This window comes from Littorina saxatilis, linkage group LG3 (assembly GCF_037325665.1).
Source record: "Littorina saxatilis isolate snail1 linkage group LG3, US_GU_Lsax_2.0, whole genome shotgun sequence".
In the NCBI taxonomy this organism is placed as follows: Eukaryota; Metazoa; Mollusca; class Gastropoda; order Littorinimorpha; family Littorinidae; genus Littorina; species Littorina saxatilis.
The window spans coordinates 23,987,680-24,011,978 of NC_090247.1; the positions used below are offsets into that span (position 1 = coordinate 23,987,680).

Below are 24,299 nucleotides of genomic sequence, written 5' to 3' on the forward strand. Positions count from 1 at the left end.
CTTGAGGCCATTTAGGGTTGAAAACTCTACAGCGAATTACTGATATAACGAACTAAAATGTATCTCCCTTGAGATTCGTTGTACCCGGACTCCACTGTACACTCACTCTCTCTCTCCCTCTCTCTTACACACACATAAACACATATACACTCACTCTCTCTCTCCCTCTCTCTTACACACTAACATAAACACATATACACTCACTCTCTCTCTCCCTCTCTCTTACACACTAACATAAACACATATTCACTCACTCTCTCTCCCTCTCTCTTACACTAACATAAACACATATACACTCACTCTCTCTCTCTCTCCCCGTCTCTCTTACACACTAACATAAACACATATACACTCACTCTCTCTCCCTCTCTCTTACACTAACATAAACACATATACACTCACTCTCTCTCTCCCTCTCTCTTACACACTAACATAAACACATATACACTCACTCTCTCTCTCCCTCTCTCTTACACACTAACATAAACACATATACACTCACTCTCTCTCTCCCTCTCTCTTGCACACACATAAACACGCTCTCTCTCTCTCTCTCTCTCTCTCTCTCTCTCTCTCTCTCTCTCTCTCTCTCTCTCGCTCCCCCTCTCTCTTACATACACATAAACACTCTTTCTCTCTCTGTTACACTCACATGTGAACACATACACACTCTCTCTCTCTCTCTCTTACACACCCACATAAACACGCTCTCTCTCTCTCTCCCTCTCTCTTATACACACACACATAAACACCCACTCTCTCTCTCTCTCTCTCTTACACACATTCACACAAAACAAACAAGAATACACACAATCGCAATTTTGCATTGTGTGTTGCCCAAGAAGTAGAAAGTGAAATTGTAGACCTGGGTTCAAGCTACTGACTTTCTGTCGTTGCCGTGAGAGCGCAAGTTAACAAGCAAAGGGAGCTGTAACTCTATACACACCACACCTGACAGTGCAGCAGGCCTCACCTGGTGATTCTGGGTATCTGCAGTTTGAGTTTCTCCACGTTCTTGTCGCAGGGTTCAGAAGAACTGCGCAGAAAGTCGTGGTCGTCCTTCGCCCTCCGTCGCTTCTTCTTGTGGCCAAGACTCCTGCAGTACACACAACACAGAGCTCACATCACAGATACACAGATTTCCGCTCGCAGTTCAATATCGAAAAAAGCAACTCATGTAAATCTGGTAGGACACAGCAAGCCAGGTAGTGTTTATCCTAGTCATACTGTACTTGCGTGTCTTTTGCTCGAAACGTCCTGAAGTCAAAGCGCCCAAAGTGAAGGTCGCTTCAAATGGAACCTCGATTTCTTCCAGAGCCTCGTGTAATCGTTGACGTCAAAGCTGAGAGACGTTACTCTAGATAGCATAGCATGATGTGTACGTTCTCAAAATCCTTCAAGGGGAAACAAAGAGTGCAAGAGTGTTCCTTGAATGAAGTTTGTCTCGGTGACTCGGCATCACGAGCAGTGCAAAATCAGGTCCCTGCCAGATTAGTTTGACACGACCTCATTCACATCAACTGTGGTTTGAACGATATCGTTATCTCATGAGTGGTATCTCTCACGCATGTAGAATAAACGAGATTAACTGACTGTCATCAGGCACAACAGCAGAGCGGTGAAGATGTTGGCCTTCTTTGTGAAAGGTTCTGGGTTTGAATCCTTGCTATACCTGGTGGGATAAGCATGGAGATTTTTCAGATCCCCCAGGTCAACTTATCTGCAGACCTGCTAGTGCCTTTCTCCCTTTTGTGTGTACACGCAAGCACAAGACCAATTATGCACCGAACAGACCCTGTCAACCATGTCAGAGTTTGGTGTTATACAGAATCATAAAAATACCCAGCATGCAGCCCCCAAAACGCAGCATGACTGCCTAAATCCCACAATAACTGAGTGTTTGACTCATGCTCCGCGCACTGCACAGCTTATCAGCCTATTTAATCTTGACAATTAAGTAACTGGTGAAGTAACTGGTGTTTCATGATCCTTAAAAAGAAAGGCGGTGTACATGTGTTCTTGGTGACTGAACTCAGACTCACTCCTTAATGAAAGCATGCTCAATCAATTCCCGGGCTGCTGCCCGTTTGGATCCCTCCGCTTCAAAGCATCTGCAACAGACACAACAACATCATAGATCTCAACCCAACATAACACACCATACCATTGTCATTTGAAAGCACAGGATGCTTACCACTGCAGTCTCAAAGTATCTTACAGACCTCAGTGCAAAACATTGCCACAAACCTTTGGACTTTCTTACAAAATAACAAACATCCTTAGGGTTTGCTTAAAAATTAAAACGAACCAGTACAAATCCCTGAGGTTCATTATAAAACAAGTCTATCAGTGCTTATGATGAACTAAAGTGAGATTGAAGGTCTATGTTTCTGACAAGCACAGGTTCTGGTATAGTTTCTGGGACTCCCAAAAGCAAAGAACAGGTAGTAAAGAATGACCAAAGGGGAACATTAACATCAATATGGAACAGCAACGGTTGCTGTATGGTACAATCACAACACTAATTCCTCTCGACTGTACCAACAAACACTGATGCCTCTCGACTGTACTAACAAACACTGATGCCTCTTGACTGTACTAACAAACACTGATGCCTCTCAACTGTCCTAACAAACACTGATGCCTCTCAACTGTACTAACAAACACTGATGCCTCTCGACTGTACTAACAAACACTGATGCCTCTCAACTGTACTAACAAACACTGATGCCTCTCCACTGTACTAACAAACACTGATGCCTCTCCACTGTACTAACAAACACTGATGCCTCTCGACTGTACTAACAAACACTGATGCCTCTCGACTGTACTAACAAACACTGATGCTTCAACTGTACTAACAAACACTGATGCCTCTCGACTGTACTAACAAACACTGATGCCTCTCAACTGTACTAACAAACACTGATGCCTCTCGACTACTAACAAACACTGATGCCTCTCGACTGTGCTAACAAACACTGATGCCTCTCGACTGTACTAACAAACACTGATGCCTCTCGACTGTACTAACAAACACTGATGCCTCTCAACTGTACTAACAAACACTGATGCCTCTCGACTGTACTAACAAACACTGATGCCTCTCGACTGTACTAACAAACACTGATGCCTCTCGACTGTACTAACAAACACTGATGCCTCTCGACTGTACTAACAAACACTGATGCCTCTCGACTGTACTAACAAACACTGATGCCTCTCAACTGTACTAACAAACACTGATGCCTCTCGACTGTACTAACAAACACTGATGCCTCTTGACTGTACTAACAAACACTGATGCCTCTCGACTGTACTAACAAACACTGATGCCTCTTGACTGTACTAACAAACACTGATGCCTCTCGACTGTACTAACAAACACTGATGCCTCTCAACTGTACAAACAATCACTGATGCCTCTTGACTGTACTAACAAACACTAATGCCTCTCGACTGTACTAACAAACACTGATGCCTCTCAACTGTACTAACAAACACTGATGCCTCTCGACTGTACTAACAATCACTGATGCCTCTCGACTGTACTAACAAACACTGATGCCTCTCAACTGTACTAACAATCACTGGCCAATAGATGATGTTGGGAAATAATTGTGTTGGGTTTGTTTGGGTTTGAAAGAGTGAATACCTTAGCTTTTAGTGAGACAAACAACCCTTCGTGACATTATAGGTCAGTCACTAGCGAAGGGGTGTGTCTGAAACGTGGACAGAAGCACGTGTGGCTTGTTTGTCTCACTGAACGCAGCATGGGTATTCACTTTTTTACAACCCATACGAACCCGACAGAGGTGTTTTGGGAACTATCCCCCGCGGGTTAGGGGGAAGAATTTACCCGATGCTCCCCAGCATGTCGTAAGAGGCAACTAACGGATTCTGTTTCTTCTTTTACCCTTGTTAAGTGTTTCTTGTATAGAATATAGTCAATTTTTGTAAAGATTTTAGTCAAGCAGTATGTAAGAAATGTTAAGTCCTTTGTACTGGAAACTTGCATTCTCCCAGTAAGGTAATATATTGTACTACGTTGCAAGCCCCTGGAGCAAATGTTTGATTAGTGCTTTTGTGAACAAGAAACAATTGACAAGTGGCTCCATCCCCTCTCCCCCCTTTCCCCGTAGTGATATAACCTTAGTGGTTGAAAACGACGTTAAACACCAAATAAAGAAAGAAAGTTTTGGGAACTGGTTTATTCGTCAAAGACATACATGAGGAGGAAATCCTTGGCCCTGTCGGACATGCCGTCAGGTATCTGTGGGTGGCACTTGTAGAATCCCACCTTGAACATGGCTGCCTCTGGCGACCCCAGCTGTAACATCACACACTGCCATTGTATGCCATCGCACCACTAAGCTCCATGTATATGTCATCGCTCAAGTCACCCAGTTTACCCATCTTTCACTGATAAAACAAAACATTCACTGTTTCGTTTTCTTTCTATTCGTTTTCCATTTTCATAAATGTTCTGTACATCAATTTAATGTCTTAATAGGCTTACCACTGTTGGTTTATTATTTGTTACTTTGGAATGTTAGCATCTATGACTGACATTTTACCTGGAATAACAATTACCCATATATACAGCACAAACCCCTATGACATTTTACCTGGAACAAGAATTAAACAGCACCTACCTCAATGAATGGGGGCTTGCCGGTGGCCATTTCAATCACTGTACAGCCCAGCGACCAGATGTCAGCCTGCAAGCACAACAAACCACAATGCAATGCACTATGTGACTCATTACCAACTCTATCAACCCAAGAACAGCAAGACACCAATAACCATCTTTTTCAATGTCAGCCTACAAGTACAACAAAACACACAGCAATGGTATGACCAATAACCATCTCTGTCAACCAAAGCACAACAATACACACGGCAATGGTATGACCAATAACCATCTCTGTCAACCGAAGCACAACAAAACACACAGCAATGGTATGACCAATAACCATCTCTGTCAACCAAAACACAACAATACACACGGCAATGGTATGACCAATAACCATCTCTGTCAACCGAAGCACAACAATACACACGGCAATGGTATGACCAATAACCATCTCTGTCAACCGAAGCACAACAATACACACGGCAATGGTATGACCAATAACCATCTCTGTCAACCGAAGCACAACAATACACACGGCAATGGTATGACCAATAACCATCTCTGTCAACCGAAGCACAACAATACACACGGCAATGGTATGACCAATAACCATCTCTGTCAACCGAAGCACAACAATACACACGGCAATGGTATGACCAATAACCATCTCTGTCAACCGAAGCACAACAATACACACGGCAATGGTATGACCAATAACCATCTCTGTCAACCGAAGCACAACAATACACACGGCAATGGTATGACCAATAACCATCTCTGTCAACCGAAGCACAACAATACACACAGCAATGGTATGACCAATAACCATCTCTGTCAACCGAAGCACAACAATACACACGGCAATGGTATGACCAATAACCACCTCTGTCAACCGAAGCACAACAAAACACACAGCAATGGTATGACCAATAACCATCTCTGTCAACCAAAGCACAACAATACACACGGCAATGGTATGACCAATAACCACCCATTCAGTTCGGTCTCTTGAATAGCATTAATGGCTGAAGAGACGATAAACAATATTGTCATCATTTTCACGAGTTTTCATTCATAACCAGCCGGGAAATAAATCTCATGTTCCCCATGCAATAAATCGAGGCGGTGAATGGGTTTGAGCTTTCAGGTGAAACGTGGATTGTCAAAGTAAAAGCCAATCAGGCTGATTGTTTGATGTGTGGAACCATCGCGGCTTTGGATTCGTGTTTCCGAGGACAACGATTGTAAGCATTCACTCTCAAAGACCCAATCAATGTTGATAATTACCGCGGCGACTCATGGTAAAGGCAAAATCCACAACGAAAAGTCATAAAACACTTATAAGAAAAGAAATATGCTAAACACTTTCTGAACTCACACATGATCACAGCTCTGTACATTTTCAGACTGGAAGAAAAGCGTCAACAAGCTACGTTTGACGTCACAGACAAGTTTGGCGTGTTATTTCAAACTACTGTGACACTGCTTTGCGGCCCAGAATTGGATTCTAAAAATTGGTCTCCCTGTGGTTTATTGTGCATTTTGTTGCACTACCAAAATGATTACAAAACCGATGTTTGGTGGTTTGTTGTCAGACCAGCATTTTTTTGTTGGTCCTCCGGGAGCCAGACCTGTTTACCCTAAACCCGAGGCAAGAGTACTTTCCCAAAAAGTTGAGTGTATTTTTCAAAAAGTTGGTGTACTTTGCAAGCAAAGCCATATGGGCTAGGGAAAATGTACGCGTGGGTGCAAACGTGTTTGTGTAAGAATAGCATGTCTTGTGAACACCTTCAGAATTTAACTCCTTCCAATACAACAGGGATAAAACAATTTTATTTACCTGTCAGTTTATAGCATTATAACCAGTGTCTTCCAAACAGATTGATAATGAAAAGATGAAGTTCGTGAAATAACATCTGCGGTTGACAGTGGCAAGTTCATTTTTACAATCATCTCAGAAAACATTGCTTCAGCACGGACTACAGCCTTTTCTTCTGGCAGGATTTCCTTTGCGGGAATGAACTTCATAATTCCTTGGCAGCTTTCAGCGGATTTCTTTGCAGCAACCTTGTCCAGGTGAGTTTTGGAAATGCAGTGTCGTTTGATGTTATATTTCCCAGCATGGGCAACGGAGAAATCTGATTTACTATACTTGCAGTGTGCATGACTTTTTCCCATAGTAGACTCCACAATTCCTGGCTCTTTCTTATATTTCTCCCAAGAAAATCTGCTGCTTCTGCTGCTTAGACTTGGTACAGTCATCCGAAACTGACAGATTTTACCGCTTCATTTTGCCACAATTGTCCAGACGATCGCACGTGCCAACAACTGAACAATGTTTCCACAACTGAAGACTCGCTGTCATGGTTATCTCCCTTCGACCGAAACTGGTATCAGTTGTACCATCCCGTAATCAGCACACCAACACCGGAAAACGTATTCTAAACTTTTTCTTTTGCGTATTTTGTGCGTGTGTCGCGTATTTGCGTACCGATAATAATTTGGCGTACAAAATACGCCCAAATCGTACTGGTAAACAGGTCTGGGGAGCGTATCGCCTTTTGTCACATATTTATCAACCGCGGCCTTCGGCCTTGGTCGATAAAGATGAAACAAAAGACGATATAGTCCCCACGGACCAACAAAAAAGCTGGTCTGTCAACAAGCCACCAAACATCTTATAATAACCAACCCATTGAGTTTACAGAAAGAAACAATCTGATATTTCTGAGCTTTAAAAGTCTCATTCAAGAACCTTCAAATAAGTGGTGTACTTCTACTGAAAGTTCTGCCATCGGCTTAAAGATGTTGTTGGTTATAAATACAAGATCAGTCAGACAGAATCAACTCAAGAGAAAATGTTTGAAACTGACCGGCGGGCCGTAGCCACGAACGCCCTTGTCGATGACCTCTGGTGCCATGTACTGTATGGTTCCTGTCACACACAAACATCACATAGTGAATACAGGAACAATGAATACCGTTAGTGTTACATATTCAACAGTTGATGTCAAGTCTTATAAGAAAGCGATCGATGACAAACCCTAAAACAAATGTCACTGGAACACCAAAACAATACTGGGAACAATTTGAAAACAAACATGATACCCCAGCTAAAGATGTGCATTTCATCGTGCCCTGATATCCGATCACTTCGTGAGTTAAGTTGAGATAATAACGTATTACTGTATTGTACTGTATTGTAATATATTGAATTGTAATACATTGTATTGTATTGTATTGTTTTGTACTGTACATATTTGTATTGAATGATCCTAGTTTTACATATCAGCTCACTGCATTTGCTTCTCATCATTGGTTAACCATGCATACAGCTAGCCTTACGACCATAACACACACAGGAGAACTTCACCTATGTGTAGTCAAGAAATTCAGAAACTCACCAGCGAAAGTGTCAGTACAAGGGTTGATGCCAGACAGACGTTTGGACGTTCCGAAGTCTGAGATCTTAAGCACCCCACTGTACGTGTTGACCAGCACATTGTCTCCCTTGATGTCACGATGCACGATCTTGTTCTCATGCTGCAATTATAACAACACATTATCATAATAAGACCAATAACGATGACGATGATCATGATGATGATGATGACGACGATGATGATGATCATAGTGATGACCATAATGATGATATCTTCAGCACTCCGCTGTATGGGTGGACCAGCACATTGTCTCCCTTAATGTCACAATGCACGATCTTGTTCTCATGCTGCAATTATAACAACACATTATTATGGTGGTGGTGGTGATGATGATGATGATGATGATGATGATGATGATGATGATGATGATGACCATATTGATGATGATGATATCTTCAGCACTCAGCTGTATTGGTAGACCATCACATTATCTCCCTTGATGTCTTCTTTGCACACACACACAAGCACACCACATTATCATGGTCATGGCCTGATTATTGCTGTGTCCACTGTAAATGATTTCTGTCAAGGAGATAGGATGCAGTCAGCGCTGTGAAAGAGGGGGGGGGGGGGGGGGTGGGGGAGGGATGCAGGATGTTAGCTTCACCAACCATTCTTGCCATTGTCAGTGTTCATGTTGTACAGGTCTCCTGATCAAACACTTTGTTTGTAGCCATGACCTTTATACCAGTACATATTTTCTATTTGAGTAAAAAGGACCATTTGTCCTGATTGTGCGTGATCAACAGAGAATACAAAAGCGGAGATTGACTCACACACACACACACTGACACACACTGAATCACACACACACTGACACACACTGACTCACACACACACACGGACACACACTGACACACACACACTGACTGACCAAGTACTTGAGTCCCTCCAGGATTTGCTTGGTGTAGAAGGCAATGGTGACCTCGTTGTCCTTCAGGGGACCCCACTTGGACCTCAGCAGCTGGGACAGGGAGCCTGAAACGTCACAATTTGGCTGTTTTAAAATGCTTTTAAAAGCATCATTTCATTCTCAAAATAAAGATTTAAGTCTAATGGTGTTTTTAATAAATAAACCAACCGACCAGCCATCAACCAAGCAATATTGGCATCAACAAACGAATTAAGTGAAGATGGAAGTGGCTTGTTCATACCCAGCTTCCTACTGTCCCAGGTAACAGACTGGTTCAACATGCTCTCACTCACTCATTTAGAGCACTCACATCCCTTCATCATTGGATTAAATCAATCAATAAATGTATACAGTTTTAATTGACTCAACACTGCCAAAAGCAACAAAAAGCATCAATATCCAGACCTGGGAACCCCAGTTTTGCACTTGGAGTATTCTTAAGCAAACTTAGTGTATTTTCAGAAAAATAAGCATACTCCAAACAGCATTTGAACATCCATAATCAAAAAAATGATTCACATGCGTCCGTCCGTTATGTTTATTAAATTTACAAAACGTTTGAAAAAATGCTTCTTTCATTGTTTACTTCTTCTTCTTCTTCTGCGTTCGTGGGCTGAAACTCCCTCGTACACTCGTGTTTTTGCACGAGTGGATTTGTACGTGTATGACCATTTTTACCCCGCCATTTAGGCAGCCATACGCCGTTTTCGGAGGAAGAATGCTGGATATGTTCGTGTTTCTATAACACACCGAACTCTGACATGGATTACAGGATCTTTTCCATGCGCACTTGGTCTTGTGCTTGCATGTACACACGAAGGGGGATAAGCCTTGAGCAGGTCTGCACATAAGTTGACATGGGAGATCGGAAAAATCTCCACACTTAACCCACTAGGCGGCCGCGGCCGGGATTCGAACCCTCGACCTTCCGATTAAGAGGCCGACAAATGTTTACTGACAAAAACTGTAATCATGTGTCAAAATACTGGATTGGCTTTGGGATGCGCTTGTAAAGAAAAGTAGTCATGATATTTTCTCATCGTATTTTTTCCCACTAACCGTACTTCTCGTATTCTGGACAATCATGCTTACATAATACGGCAAAATAGTATGGGTTCCCAGGTCTGAATATCTGAAATTCTTGTTCAATCAGGATTTTAAAAAAAAATCAACAACAAAAAATCAAAATGATAAAACAGAGTCGACAAACACCAGTGGTCGTACCTCCCGGAACCTGCTCCATGAAATTCTTGTTCAATCAGGATTTTTTTTTAAAAATCAACAACAAAAAATCAAAATGATACAAGAAATTTCTTCGAGGTAGGAAAAACACCCCCGTTGGTCAAAGGGAAATAACCATTCTCACTGCACCCATTCTCACTGCCACCAACTGAGAAGGTTATTTCCCTTTGACCATGAATATGTTTCTCTATAAGTCCTTGTAGAATCTTAATCCACCAATAACTCCCTAACCGTGTGTTTGACTGGTCCCAATTTTTGTAAGGACCGTCTCAGGAATGTATAGAACCTGTTCACCAAGTTTGGTGACGATCGGTCCGTTCATTCTTGAGATCTATATGCGAACACAAACACACAAACACATCCACCGAAACCTATACACACCCCTATACCGGGGGTGTAAAAACAGAGTCGACAAACACCAGTGGTCGTACCTCCGGGAACCTGCTCCATGAATATCTTGAAGAGCCCGTCCTCGCTGACGGAGCCCAGGTAGCGCACGATGTTCTTGTGACTCAGGCGACTGTGCAACTTGATCTCCTCGTGCAGCGGCTGGACCTCCCTGTGGACAGTTACACACACTGGACACTGCTGTTAACACACACTGGACAGTGCTGTGAACACACAATGGACACTGCTGTTAACACACACTGGACACTGCTGTGAACACACAATGGACACTGCTGTTAACACTCTCTGGACACTGCTGTTAACACACACTGGACACTGCTGTTAACACACACTGGACACTGCTGTGAACACACAATGGACACTGCTGTTAACACTCTCTGGACACTGCTGTTAACACACACTGGACACTGCTGTTAACACACACGGGACACTGCTGTTAACAAACACTGGACACTGCTGTTAACACACACTGGACACCGCTGTTAACACACACTGGACACTGCTGTTAACACACACTGGACAATACTGCTGTGAACACACACTGGACACTACTGCTGTGAACACACATGGGACACTGCTGTTAACACACACTGGACACTGGTGTTAACACACACTGGACACTGCTGTGAACACACACTGGACACTGCTGTGAACACACAATGGACACTGCTGTTAACACACACTGGACACTGCTGTTAACACACACTGGACACTGCTGTTAACACACACTGGACAATCCTGTAAATGTTGTGTACATAAACACAAACTGGACACTTCCGTTAACAATGTGATTAATGTTGTCACAAGGGTAGTACCTCCCTGTGGAGAGTAACACACACTGGACACTATTGTTAACACGCTCTGAACACTACTGTAAAACTAAATGTTGTGTATATAAACACTAACTGGAAACTACCGTTAAAATTGTTTACACCAACATAAACTGGAATCTACCGTTAGCAATGTATACAATGTATACAAGGGCTGTACCTCCCTGCATGAAGTGACACACACGGGACACTATTGTTGCCATGACATGAAATCCCTTAGGACCAACACGCAAGGTGTACTCACTGCTGGTATTTCTCTGGCACTTCCTTGATGGCGATCTTCACCTGCGTCTTCTTGTCCCGCGCCGCGTACACCACACCGAACGTCCCCCGTCCCAGGCACACACGGTTCCCCTTCTCGTCAAGGTCGTATTCATACTGTATACCACACGAACAGATCAAAAGTTGTGCAACATACATTGCTCGCGTTCAGTTTTTGTACAAACCAATTTTAACCAAAAGACAAGAGAAGAGAATCATACAAGAAGAGTGAATGCTCATAGGACTCACCCTTATCAAACATTATATGAATCAGAAATTACTTGCCGCTCTAGCTCTAAAAACGTTCAAGAAAATGATATCTTCATACTCATCAACCTGAACGCAACATCCTTGAAACTTTAACGGGATCAAGTAGACTTGGGTAATGTCTACAAATCATCAAACCACTGCAAGTCTGAAATAATAAACGTCTCAGATCATAATTCTTCATTTTTTTTACCAAAACTTGACCATAATGTGACCTTGAACTTTGATGAGAATCAACCAGACTTCAGTCATGTCTGGAGGTCATCAACCCATGGGGGTGTGCAAAGTTTGAAAGGTCTAGTTTCATTAGTTTTACACACCGGCACGGTTGGCCTAGTGGTAAGGCATCCGCCCCGTGATCGGGAGGTCGTGGGTTCGAACCCCGGCCGGGTCATACCTAAGACTTTAAAATTGGCAATCTAGTGGCTGCTCCGCCTGGCGTCTGGCATTATGGGGTTAGTGCGAGGACGGGTTGGTCCGGTGTCAGAATAATGTGACTGGGTGAGACACGAAGCCTGTGCTGCGACTTCTGTCTTGTGTGTGGCGCACGTTATATGTCAAAGCAGCACCGCCCTGATATGGCCCTTCGTGGTCGGATGGGCGTTAAGCAAACAAACAAACAAATCGAAAATTTTTAATTAAATTTTGATTTAATATAATATACTTACCCAATTCTTATGAATGCATTGACTTTAGTCCCACATGCTAGATGTCAAAAAACCTCTCAAATTACCTGCCCTTAGTAGGGTGGTAACCAAGCTAAAAGCGACGCCATAGCCGTTGCTATGGCCTGACCTTGCTCGGTTACCCATAACACCCTGCGCACCACGTGAGCGCTAGCATCCGTAATGTTCATTCGAGACTATTAGTCAAACAAACCCCCAAGGACATAATCCAGCGGGGACGGATGGGAGGGTATTAACTATAAGAATTAACTATAACTCCTGCCCCATAACCAAGTTTGCTGACGACACTGGACTGACCGGACTGCTGACTGTTGACGACGACTCTGACTACAGGCAGGAGGTAGATAGGTTTGTGGGGTGGTGTGAAAACAACTATTTAGAGCTTAATGTGGGGAAGACAAAGGAAATGATAATGGACAACAGGAGGGGGGAACATGTACACAGGGAGATAGTGATCAAGGGGGAGGTCGTAGAGAAGGTAGAGCAGTATAAGTATTTGGGGGTGATTATAGACAATAAGTTGACATGGAAACCAAACTCTGATGCCCTTGTGAAGAAACTCCACTCTCGCCTGTACTTTTTGAGAAAACTCAGGTCTTTTAACATCAGACAAGAAATCCTTCAGATGTTTTATACTTCAACGTGCAATAGTGTGTTGTACTTTGGCTCCGTGTGTTGGGGTGGCAACATCAACAAGCAAGACAGGGATAGATTAGATAAATTCATCAGGAAAGCAAGTGGGGTGGTTGGGAGGAAGCAGGACAATTTCACATCAACACATGAACGACGACTGACTGACAAGGTACAGAAGATTTTGGCTGACGACTCGCACCCACTCAGACCGGAATTTGACAGTAGACGGACAGACAGGAGCAACAGATTCAGACAACCAACCGCAAGATCCACACGCTACAGAAATTCGTTCATTCCATCTGCAATTCACATCTTCAATTCTCAGGTGGGGCGGTAGATGCTGGTGTTGTCGCTCTGATGCACGGGGTCAGTGTTCTGTATTGTTTCAGTATTGTTGATTTTGTTTTGCATTCTACTCTCTTAGACAATATGTGATAACCGGCAAGGTGCTGACTTTCTTTTGTGCATTGCTGATGGTGACTGCATGTTAATTTATTTTTAATATACTTTCTTATGTGATAACCAATGTACTATATTTTCTCAGGACAAAGAACAAATGTTTATTTTGAATGTTTTATGTATGTTATTATTACGGACACAAACGCTCAGCAATGTAATTTCTCTTTTAGAGATTAATAAAGTTATTGTATTGTATTGTATTGTATTGTATTGTATATTATATTAAATCAAAATTTAATTAAAAATTTTCGATTTAATCACATATTCTTACTCCAATTCTTATGAATGCAGATTCCTCCTAAAGGCGGAGGGAACTTACTTATGTCCTTGCAAGCACCTGCCCTGCAGCCACCAAAGCCGGCAAAGCACTGGAGCCATCCAGACGCGTGCAAGAGATGTCACGAAGGTAGAAGCTGATGAAGACATCATCTGACTTCCAGTAAGCAGTCTGCAAGACATCGCTTAATCGCCCTGAACGTAAGACGGCCACAGAGGACGCCCAGGCTCTGGCCTCATGTACTCGAGCTGATGTCAGAGGAAGGACTGACCGCCCCCCCCTCTCCTGAGAGAGCCACCACTCATATGCTCGTCTAATGAGGGTTGCCACCCATCTTGTAAGGGTCAATTTCGATATGTCCCTGTCATGTTTCGTGTTCAATGAAATGAACAAAAGCTTTTGGCTTTTGGCCCTAACCAACTGAGTGCGAGCCAAGTAAGACTTCAAGGCCCTAACTGGACAGTTAGCTAAGTCCGGATCGTGCGAAGCTAGAATAGTTCCAAGCGGGGGAACTCGGACCACGGGCGGGGATTGGCCTGGCTTTTGATTTTTCGCGAGAAACCCAGGCCGGAAATGAAGCGACATTGAACCATCTCGCTCAAACGCGATGTCTTCCGACAGACCCGACAAGGCGTGTATCTCACTGCCTCGCCGAGCAGTAGCCAGAAGAAGCAGAAAAACCGTCTTGCGTGTTAAATCAGTCAGGCTAGCAGCCTGCAAAGGCTCAAACGCCCCAGAACGCAAATATTCTAAAACCAAAAATAAGTCCCATGCCGGGACAGAGGTCCGTCTCTGCGCTTCCTGGAGAGCGGCCCCTTTGATCACACTAGCAATCACTCCGTTAACGTTAATCAATCTGCCTATCTGTCTCAGAGTAGCAGATATAGCAGAACGTCGGACTCTCAAAGCAGAGGCCGAACTGCCCTGAGCAGACAAAAAAGAAAGATGATTTGCCACCTGTAACGAGCGCGGGGCCACCGCATTGACCCCCGTCTCCCTACACCACTTGGCCCAGGCGGCCCAATGGCAAGCATACACAGACGCAGTCGAGGACCTATGCGCCTTAAAAACCAAATCCAGCGTAGAGTCTGAAGCGCCAGATTTCCGCAGTTCCGACCTCACAGTCTCCAAACGTGTAGGCGCAGGGCCTGCGGGTCTCTGTGCGGGATGCCTGTTCTTGGCTGAACGAGCTCTCCCCGCACTAGATTTAGAGGGATCGGAACCCCTTTTGCCAGCAACAGCAGATCTGGAAACCACTGCTGGGAAGGCCACCAGGGGGCTACCAGCAGCAGGAGCTCCGGACGATCCAGCTCGGCCTTCCTCACCACTCTGCTGAGTAGAGGAAAGGGAGGATATGCGTAGGCCTGAAGGCCGCTCCACGAGATCTCCAACGCATTGCTCGCCCAAGCTTCCGTGTCCGGAAAGGGAGACACGAAAATGGGAAGTCTCTTTGAAAATCTCGTTGCAAAAAGATCGATCATGGGCTTCTCCACCTGTGCCCACAGGCGTTGGAGCGCCCCGTGAGTGATCGTCCATTCGGTGTGCAACACCTGAGAGGACCTGCTGAGCGCATCCGCCAGAGCGTTGAGCTTGCCCGGCAGGAACTCTGCTGAGATCATGATCCGATGCGAGTGGCACCACACCAGAACCTCGCACGCCCTGTCTGACAGGGAAAACGACCGAGCTCCTCCCTGCTTGTTGATGTAGGCAGCGACAGTGGTATTGTCCGTGTGCAACCGGACATGTCTGCCGCCCACCAGAGGGAGAAACGCAAGCAAACCGAGGGAAACAGCCTCCAACTCCAGGCGATTGATATGCCAAAGACGCTGGGCCTGAGTCCAAAGACCGGAGGCCGCCTGGCCCCCGATGTGGGCCCCCCACCCAGCCATAGACGCATCCGTAAACAGGTCTATGTCCGGAGGGGGCAGAGAGATGGGGACCCCCTGAGAGATCCAGTCTAGGTCCAGCCACCGAGCCGTCGCGTGACTGAACCATCCCTGCGTGGAGACGATTTTGTCCCAATCCTGCGAAGCCGGCTCCCAGAGAGAGCTGAGCGCAGCCTGGAAAGGCCTCTTGTACACCCTCCCTAAGGGAACCAGAGTTGCCATAGATTCCATTTGGCCCAGAATCGAGGTAAGGACCCTCACCGAAGCCTGCTGGCTGCCCGCCACGGCCGAAATGAGAGCATGAAGCTTCTGAATCCTCTCTTGCGTAGGCCGGACCGTCCAAGCGACAGTGTCGAACGCCATACCGAGGTAAACAAACCTCTGCGAGGGAGTCAATTCCGACTTCGCTTGGTTCACAGAGAACCCCAGGCTCAGAGCCCGGTTCAACACTACCTGAGTGTTCAAGAGGCACACTGATTGACTCTGACTCAGAATCAACCAGTCGTCGAGGTACGTCCGTAGACGAATACCTCTTTGCCTGATCAGCGCGGCCAACTGTCTGATCACCAAAGTGAAAACCCACGGGGCCAGGGACAGCCCGAAGGGCAGAGCCCTGAATTGAAAGATCCGATGACCCCAGCGGAACCGGAGCCACTTTCTGTCCACTTGATACATAAGGATATGAAAGTAGGCGTCCGTCAAATCCACCGAAGTCACCCAATCTCCCCGGCGTAGGGCCTCCCTGACCGAAGCTGGCGTTTCCATACGAAACTTGATCTTCCGCAGAAACTTGTTCAAGACCGAAAGATCGAGAACAGGCCTCCAGCGGCCCGACGCCTTGGGCACAACAAACAGGCGTCCGTAAAACCCCGGCGATGAGTGATCCACAATCTCCTCTATAGCCTCTTTGGCCAAAAGAGACCTGATCTCTGCCTCTATGGCCGCTCTGGCCTCTAGGCTGGCCGGAAAACGAAAGGGAGGAGGAACCCTGGTCAAGGGAGCCTTTTCCCCCTCCCACAACAGCCGGAATCCCGATCGCACCACCCGCAAAATCCATTGGCTGTGCACTAACTAACGCCTGCCACATGGAAATGGCCCTGGTGGGGCCCCCCGCCACCACAAAAGTGGGGGGAACAGGGGTGATGTGATCGGGAGAGCCTCATTGGGGGGAGGGCTTTCGAGCCCCACCCCTCCCCTTCCCGAACGAGGGTTTCTTAGGATAAGGAGCACCCTTAGCTGGTGCGCCCTTATCTCCCTGTTCCTTAGGACGAGAGGCGTTGGGCGGCTTCTTGCTCCAGAAAGGCTTAGAAGAAGACTGAGATTTCTTTGGAGTTTTAAACGAAATCCCAACGAGATGTCTGTCTTTAGCCTCCTGAACTTCCCGCTGCCTTGCATCCAGAGCTACTCTACCCAGGAGAGAGCCCTCAACAAAAGGCGAGGAACGAAGCGAGTCCACAGTGGACTGCTGGGAAAAACCTGCTTGAGAAAGCAGCAAATCACGCCGTGAAAAGACAGCATGAGCATACAGCCTCGCTGAAATGCTCATCCTCTCAGAATTCACCATCCCCAAAGCAGCAAGAAGTATGGAGATGTCACTGGCTGAGGCGTCTTCCCTGAGTCTAAATGGCTCCAAAGAGCCAGCAACAGCTCGAGTAAGAGCTCGGAGCAAAGACTCTGCCATAGAAGCCAATTCAAGATCAAGACGCCCAATCTCCTCCAGAGAGGAGAGAGAAGCGTCCGAGAACGAGACCCCCTCCTTAGCAGAAGGTTGCTTTGGCAACAAGGCAAGCAACTCCGGCGGAATTGGTAAAGTTGCCCTCGGCAAAGCAAAAGTCTGAACAAAGTTCCTTGACTTCATGTTCCAGTCCAGCTTTTTCTGCACTAACGGCGAAAAAGCAGTGGCCTGCGCGTTAGACGCTAGCCATGGATCGGCTGAAGCAGGCGCCGTATCATGAGCATGCAACAAAGGGAAAGGAGTTGGCGACAGACCGCTGCCCTGAGGGGCCGGTCGAGCCAAAAGTTGCGACATGTGATAAGCCACGGCAGGCGATTCCACAAAACGAAACGATTGTGAACTCTCCTGCGAAGGCCGAAAATCATTCGCCGCGGATGGTGGAAAAGAGACATCCTGTCCTGAATCCACCACCCCCTCCGGAAAGTAACGAGCTGCCACACAAGCCGCTCTTCTCATGGCTTGCCTAAAGCCAAAAGGCAAGGCTACAAACTCCTCATCTTCCACAGAAGAATCAGAATCCCCAGCCTCTACAGTATCACTGTACACAGGAGGGGACACAGTAGTAACAAAAGCGTGACCCGATCCCGCTTGCCACCCACCATCCCCCCCCTGCCCCACCGGGGTAGAAGGGTAGACAGTAGGCACAGAGGCCCGCCAAGAAGGCGGGGGGAGGGGGCCACCCGACAAAGCCGCGCCAGGCCCATTGTTGGTAGACCGAAGACCGGGCGCTTGGCCCCAACAGTCAAAACCGGTCTGGCCAGTCTGAGCTACCCCGCCCGCTGTATGCGGTGGGAGTTGGCTCGTAGCTGCAGCAAGCGAACCCTGCGAGGGGTAAGACTGAGTGAGAGGCGAGACCGTGAAAGGCCGCCCCCACCCGTCAACCTGCTGTAGTCCCGTTGCCCCACCACCCCACCACCCCTGCTGGGGAGAGGGGCGGCTGCTAGCAGTGGACAATAGCGGCACTGACTGAGACGCCAGTCCAACAGCGGACACCCGATCATGCCCGGCGGGCGAGAAAGGGTGAGCCGCTACACCAGCCCCCACCCAGTCCCGCCCAGTGGGTGGGAAAGAGTGAGAAGCTGACACAGCCCCCTGCCCCCAGTGGGACAAGGTGGGACCAAACCCAGGCTGTGACTTACCATGCCCCCTCTCTCCCTCTCCCGCAAGGGGAGAGAGCTGACTTCCCACTGCAGTGTTGCTAAAAGCAAGCTGAGCGGGAAGAGAAAGAGAGGAAGCAGACCCCCTCTCCTTACGGAGAGAGTGTTCGAGCGCGACCGCAGCACTACCAGAGGCAGAGAGGGAAGGCCCGAACTGGTCAGGTGCACCAAGCAAGTGCGCAGAAGAAATGGCCGCCCGGCCACCCCCCCCATCCGCTGGAGTCGCCATAGTCGACGACGACGACGACCCCAGCCGAGCCAGGGAGGAAGGATCCCCTACCGCCGGAGGCAGAGGAGGGACCCCAGAGCGAGACGCAAACTGTTGAGAAATAAAATCAAACAATTCGGACTTCAACGAGCCCAGGGCTGAAGGCCCCGGCTCCTCACCCCCATCAGGGGACGCGAGCTGTGAGCGAACGGAACCCGTCCTCGGAGGGATAGGAACATCAAACGAAGTGCTATTTGCCGGACTTCTACCCGCATAATAGGCAAATCAACGCTCTTGGCTTTACCCTTAGCTTTAGCTTTCTTAACTGGGCTAAGAGCCTTGTCGCCTTCCAGTCTCGCACTCAGTTTAGCTTTGTTGTCGGCCATTTTAAGACCGGCGAAAACAGTCACCCAGAACAAAAATTATCTGCGTGCGTGTTCAGAACAAAGCTATCAACATTTACATTCCAAACGTAAAAAGGAAAGATCTCACCCAAAAGGTAGACGGACAGGTAGACCCCCAAGAACCGGCTAGTCTCACGGACGAGCAGGCATGTGAAGGCCAAAAGTGAGAGCGAAATTCGGACACGTCCACCGTGTGTTGTCGAAAGTCGAGAATGAACATTACGGATGCTAGCGCTCACGTGGTGCGCAGGGTGTTATGGGTAACCGAGCAAGGTCAGGCCATAGCAACGGCTATGGCGTCGCTTTTAGCTTGGTTACCACCCTACTAAGGGCAGGTAATTTGAGAGGTTTTTCGACATCTAGCATGTGGGACTAAAGTCAATGCATTCATAAGAATTGGAGTAAGAATATGTGATTAAATTAGTTTTACATGACTAAAATGTGAGGTCTTAAAAGCAGGAAAGTTTCAAAGGGGGATTCCACTGTACTGTGGCCAAAGGATTTGTTCATGCATAATACCATGTACACTACATTGGGGTGCGCACGTTAAAGATCCCACAATTGACAAAAGGGTCATTCCTGGCAAAATTGTATAGGCATAGATAAACAATGTCCACCAAAATACCCGTGTGACTTGGAATAATAGGCCGTGAAAAGTAGGATATGCGCCGAAATGGCTGCGATCTGCTGGTCGATGTGAATGCGTGATGTATTGTGTAAAAAAATCCATCTCACACGGCATAAATAGATCCCTGCGCCTTGAGTCCGAGTCTGGAGATACGCGCGCGATATAAGACTTCATATAACAATAATACCATTGTCCCTCATCTCCACGACAACATGTAACATTAAGACTGGCACTGACCTCCAGTTGCTGGTCGATGGTGTCTTCATCCTGCAGACAGTCAGGACAGGTGCTCAGCTCACCCATACTGCTGTAAAACCTGAAAACACCATTCAACAACACACATCATCATCGTGTGTGTGTTTGTGCATGTGTGCTTGTTGTGAGCATTTGTCTGTTGTATGTGTTTGTTTGCGTGTTTGCAAAAAAATGTGATTCTTTGTATTTTATGCAAACATGTATATGTGCTCTTTGATGAGTATTTTCCTTTTCATTTGAGACAAATTGTATTAGTTGTATATATCATGTTGTGTTTTTGATTGAACTTGTAAATTGAACTTGTAAAGCACTTCCAGCTGTGGAGAAGCGCTATATAAATGTCCATTATTATTATTTAAGTTATTGAGACATCCCAGTGCACTAAGGGATTTATAGAGCAAATCGAGAAAATTCATTATTGAACGAAGCGCATAGCGCTGAGTTCAATAATTATTTTCGAGATTTGCTCTATAAATCCCTTAGTGCACTGGGATTGTTTCAATAACGATATTGTCAGTACCGCCATAGAGAAAAGAAGATTCCAAACACACATTTTGCTTCGCGCATTTGAATGGGCATAACTGTGTGGTCAGGTCGTATAAGATCTACTTTTGTGTGGGGTGTCTCAAGTGTGTCGTGCTTTCGTCACACGCATTTTTATTTCTGTTGGTAAATTCCAGTGTAGCGTTAAGCTGAACAGTGATGATCTTTCAGAGAGACCTCATTTGAACTCGGAGAAAGGACTGTGCTCTTCGTTACTTGCGATTCGATACCTCCAGTCGAGCTTCGACGGATGGACTGTGCGGAGTGACTCCCCTTGAATTGACTACCCCCCGAAGGACTCGACGGTTAGCACATTTTCAAAATAAATGTGGCATATTTCTCGTGTTGTATCTTCACTCATCGGGGAGTCTGATACTAAATATGAACGGTAAGAATGCTCTGAACCCTACACGTATTATATCCCCATCGTTTTTTCGTTCACATTTGCCCAACACGTTAATTTGCTGAGCGGGGTTTATGTCGTCTGCTAGGCTAGGGCAATTGAACCACTGCAGTCTGCACTGAGTCTGCACGCATGAGGCAGGCTGGTAATAAGTCTTATATACGGTAAGAACGTTCTGAACCCTACACGTTTTCGATTACAATTGTTCTTGCCTTGAAATAATAATTCGGAAACCATTCATTTACTGAACTGATGCAGTCGTATTTCAGTGTAGTCTGCTACATATGACAGAGTCGATCGAGTCAGTCTTCCAAATGCTGGTCTAGCTCAGTAGCTGTTACGTTATCGGAATAACACTTTTGTTTTCTGTTAGCCGCTGGGAATTGTATACCAACTCATCATTTGGTAATGTGGATGATAAGCTACATGCCACTAACACAGCATATGAGAAGAATCTATGCTAGTCAGCGAAAATGAGATGAAATACAGCAGCTTCTATTTTTAGATCAGTGGCACTGTGGCACAGGCACATGCAATCTGTCAGAAAAAAACCACTTCTGCTTTAATTGAGAAGCAGGGAATTTATGGTCATTTGGTATTGTGGATAATATAAGCTACATGTCATTAATTAATTTTGAGGATGAGAGCACAGTCTCGCTTAGGCAAAGGGCGGAAGAATACGCTCTGTGGAAAAGTTAACAGTTTTAGCGCATCGCCATTAGCCAATCAACTGGTTCACATCAGTCATGTGACACCAGTACTTACTGACAATTATTATTATTATTTACCCATATTAGAACTATTGACATCAAGACCGTCTAATGTTAGAAGTTACAATCCTACAGGACTGCATAAAAATATCTGTTTCTTGTAACTACCGTCTCAAAACAGAACCCAAATTGACATCTTCTCTTAACAAATATCTGCTGTTTCTCCTTCTGAGATTTTCTGTGGGCTGATGGAAACATGCATGTCAAAACCGGTCTGCTGCTGTTACTATTTCATTGTTTGAGTCTACAGTGTACACTTGAGTCAATTCCTCATTGTTCCAATATTTGATGACATAACAATTTAAATCACATCCTTTCACAGACGGGCACAGTGGCGTGGTGGTAAGGCGTCGGCCTCCTAATCGGAAGGTCGTGAGTTCGAATCCCGGTCGCTGCCGCCTGGTGGGTTAAGAGTGGAGATTTTTCCGATCTCCCAGGTCAACTTATATGCAGACCTGCTTGTGACTTAACCCCCTTCGTGTGTACACGCAAGCACAAGATATGTGCGCACGGAAAAGATCCTGTAATCCATGTCAGAGTTCGGTGGGTTATAGAAACACGAAAATACCCAGCATGCCTCCCCTGAAATCGGCGTATGCTGCCTGAATGGTGGGGTAAAAACGGTCATACAAGTAAAAATCTACTCGTGCTAAAAACATGAGTGAACGCGGGAGTCTAAGCCCATGAACGAAGAAGAAGAAGACACCCTTCCAAACAGTCATCAACTGGAGTGAGAGTGCGGCACTCACCTCTGTGCCTGCACGTCAGAGGAGAAGAAGATGTGGAAGTCATCATCAGAGATGTCTTGCACGTACAGGAAAATGGCTCGGCTGTCTCTCTTGTACAGACTGCAAGGGAAACACAGGTCAAATCAGAACAGAAAATGTCTGCCTGACACATACTTTAAATGATGGTTCAATCATTGGGGTGGCCAGTAGAATACAAGTGAGTTTGGTGTCAGCTAAACTAGTGTGGGAACTAAAGGCACAGAAAATTGGAGATCTTAGATAGAAAAACTTCCCTAGCATGATTACCTCACACACATTTCAGTCCCCTCAAAGTCTCACAGCTCCAACATCTTTTCCACTCGCATGTCTGACATGTCTCATACACACCCCACAACACCCCCCCCCCCCCCCCCACACACACACCTTCTCCCATCCAGGTCACATTAACAAATCTTTTACATTAAAGACTTTGACACATGCACACTCACACGCCGACACACACACATGCCCGTGCACGCACAGACACAGGCACAGACAGAAGCACAAACATCCACACACACCCACGTACACACACTCATATCCATACAGACACAGACACAGACACATCCACGTACACACACTCATATCCACACAGACACACACACATCCATGTACACACACTCATATCCACACAGACACACACAGACACACACACACAGATATACCTGATCCTCTTGATGGTTTCACTGGGGAAAGTCCAGTCGTTGAGACCGTGGTCGCCAGGCTCTTGCAGCACGTGCCACAGTCGCACACTCTGCACACACACACAACCACTGTCACCATCTTACTCGCACACAGACTATAAGACCTCCCCCCCCCCCCCTTCTTTTCTGTGTAAACCATCATATACTTATAGACTTGAAAAAGTACAGTTACATCCCCCCCCCCACCCCCCTTTTAAGACCCCCCTCCCCCCAGTTTAAGATTCCCATACTTTTGACACCTTTTTTTTCTGCATTGCAAACAAGAGTAAAGGTCAAGCCAGTCATTTTATGCTTTACCTGTTTCAGTGTAAATTTATCACATGACTACCTCATTATATGATTAATACAATAAGAACATTGATACAACTATTGTTACCATATATACATGTCCATATCACTTACCCTGTCCTTGATGTCATCGTGCATGTTGATCTGGATGTAGCTAGGGATGTACACCCTGGTTGGCTCCAAGATCAGAACCTACAATCAAACAAACAAACAAACAACAAAATATCAAAGAAAGAAAAAATGCTAATCTCGTTCACTGCACTTTCTTTGACAACTACTCTACTGTCAAAAGGAGCAAGGGACAGCTGGTGGAAAGAACCAGAAGAACATAACAATGAAAACAGCTACAAGGAACAATAAAAAAAAACGGACCAGTTTCAGCAAACAAATAAAATAAACGGGAAAAAGAGAGAGAGAGAGAGAGAGAGAGAGAGAGAGAGAGAGAGAGAGAGAGAGAGAGAGAGAGAGAGAGAGAGAGAGAGAGAGAGAGAGAGAG

At 45.9% G+C, this 24,299-nt stretch overlaps 1 protein-coding gene across 1 annotated transcript in view; it reads right to left on the reverse strand.

Moving 5' to 3' along the window:
- Positions 1-24,299, reverse strand: part of LOC138961928 (mitogen-activated protein kinase kinase kinase 15-like) — a 73,404-nt gene that overhangs the window by 34,478 nt on the left and 14,627 nt on the right. The window contains exons 14-26 of the mRNA XM_070333609.1: positions 23,918-23,995; positions 23,477-23,565; positions 22,794-22,892; positions 20,311-20,389; positions 11,717-11,850; positions 10,666-10,793; positions 8,954-9,057; positions 8,041-8,179; positions 7,510-7,571; positions 4,656-4,721; positions 4,230-4,330; positions 2,043-2,111; positions 974-1,096 (exon numbers count right to left, since the gene is read on the reverse strand). Of these exons, the coding sequence (XP_070189710.1) occupies positions 974-1,096; positions 2,043-2,111; positions 4,230-4,330; positions 4,656-4,721; positions 7,510-7,571; positions 8,041-8,179; positions 8,954-9,057; positions 10,666-10,793; positions 11,717-11,850; positions 20,311-20,389; positions 22,794-22,892; positions 23,477-23,565; positions 23,918-23,995 (1,271 nt within the window). The remainder of the gene's footprint in view (positions 1-973; positions 1,097-2,042; positions 2,112-4,229; positions 4,331-4,655; positions 4,722-7,509; positions 7,572-8,040; positions 8,180-8,953; positions 9,058-10,665; positions 10,794-11,716; positions 11,851-20,310; positions 20,390-22,793; positions 22,893-23,476; positions 23,566-23,917; positions 23,996-24,299) is intronic.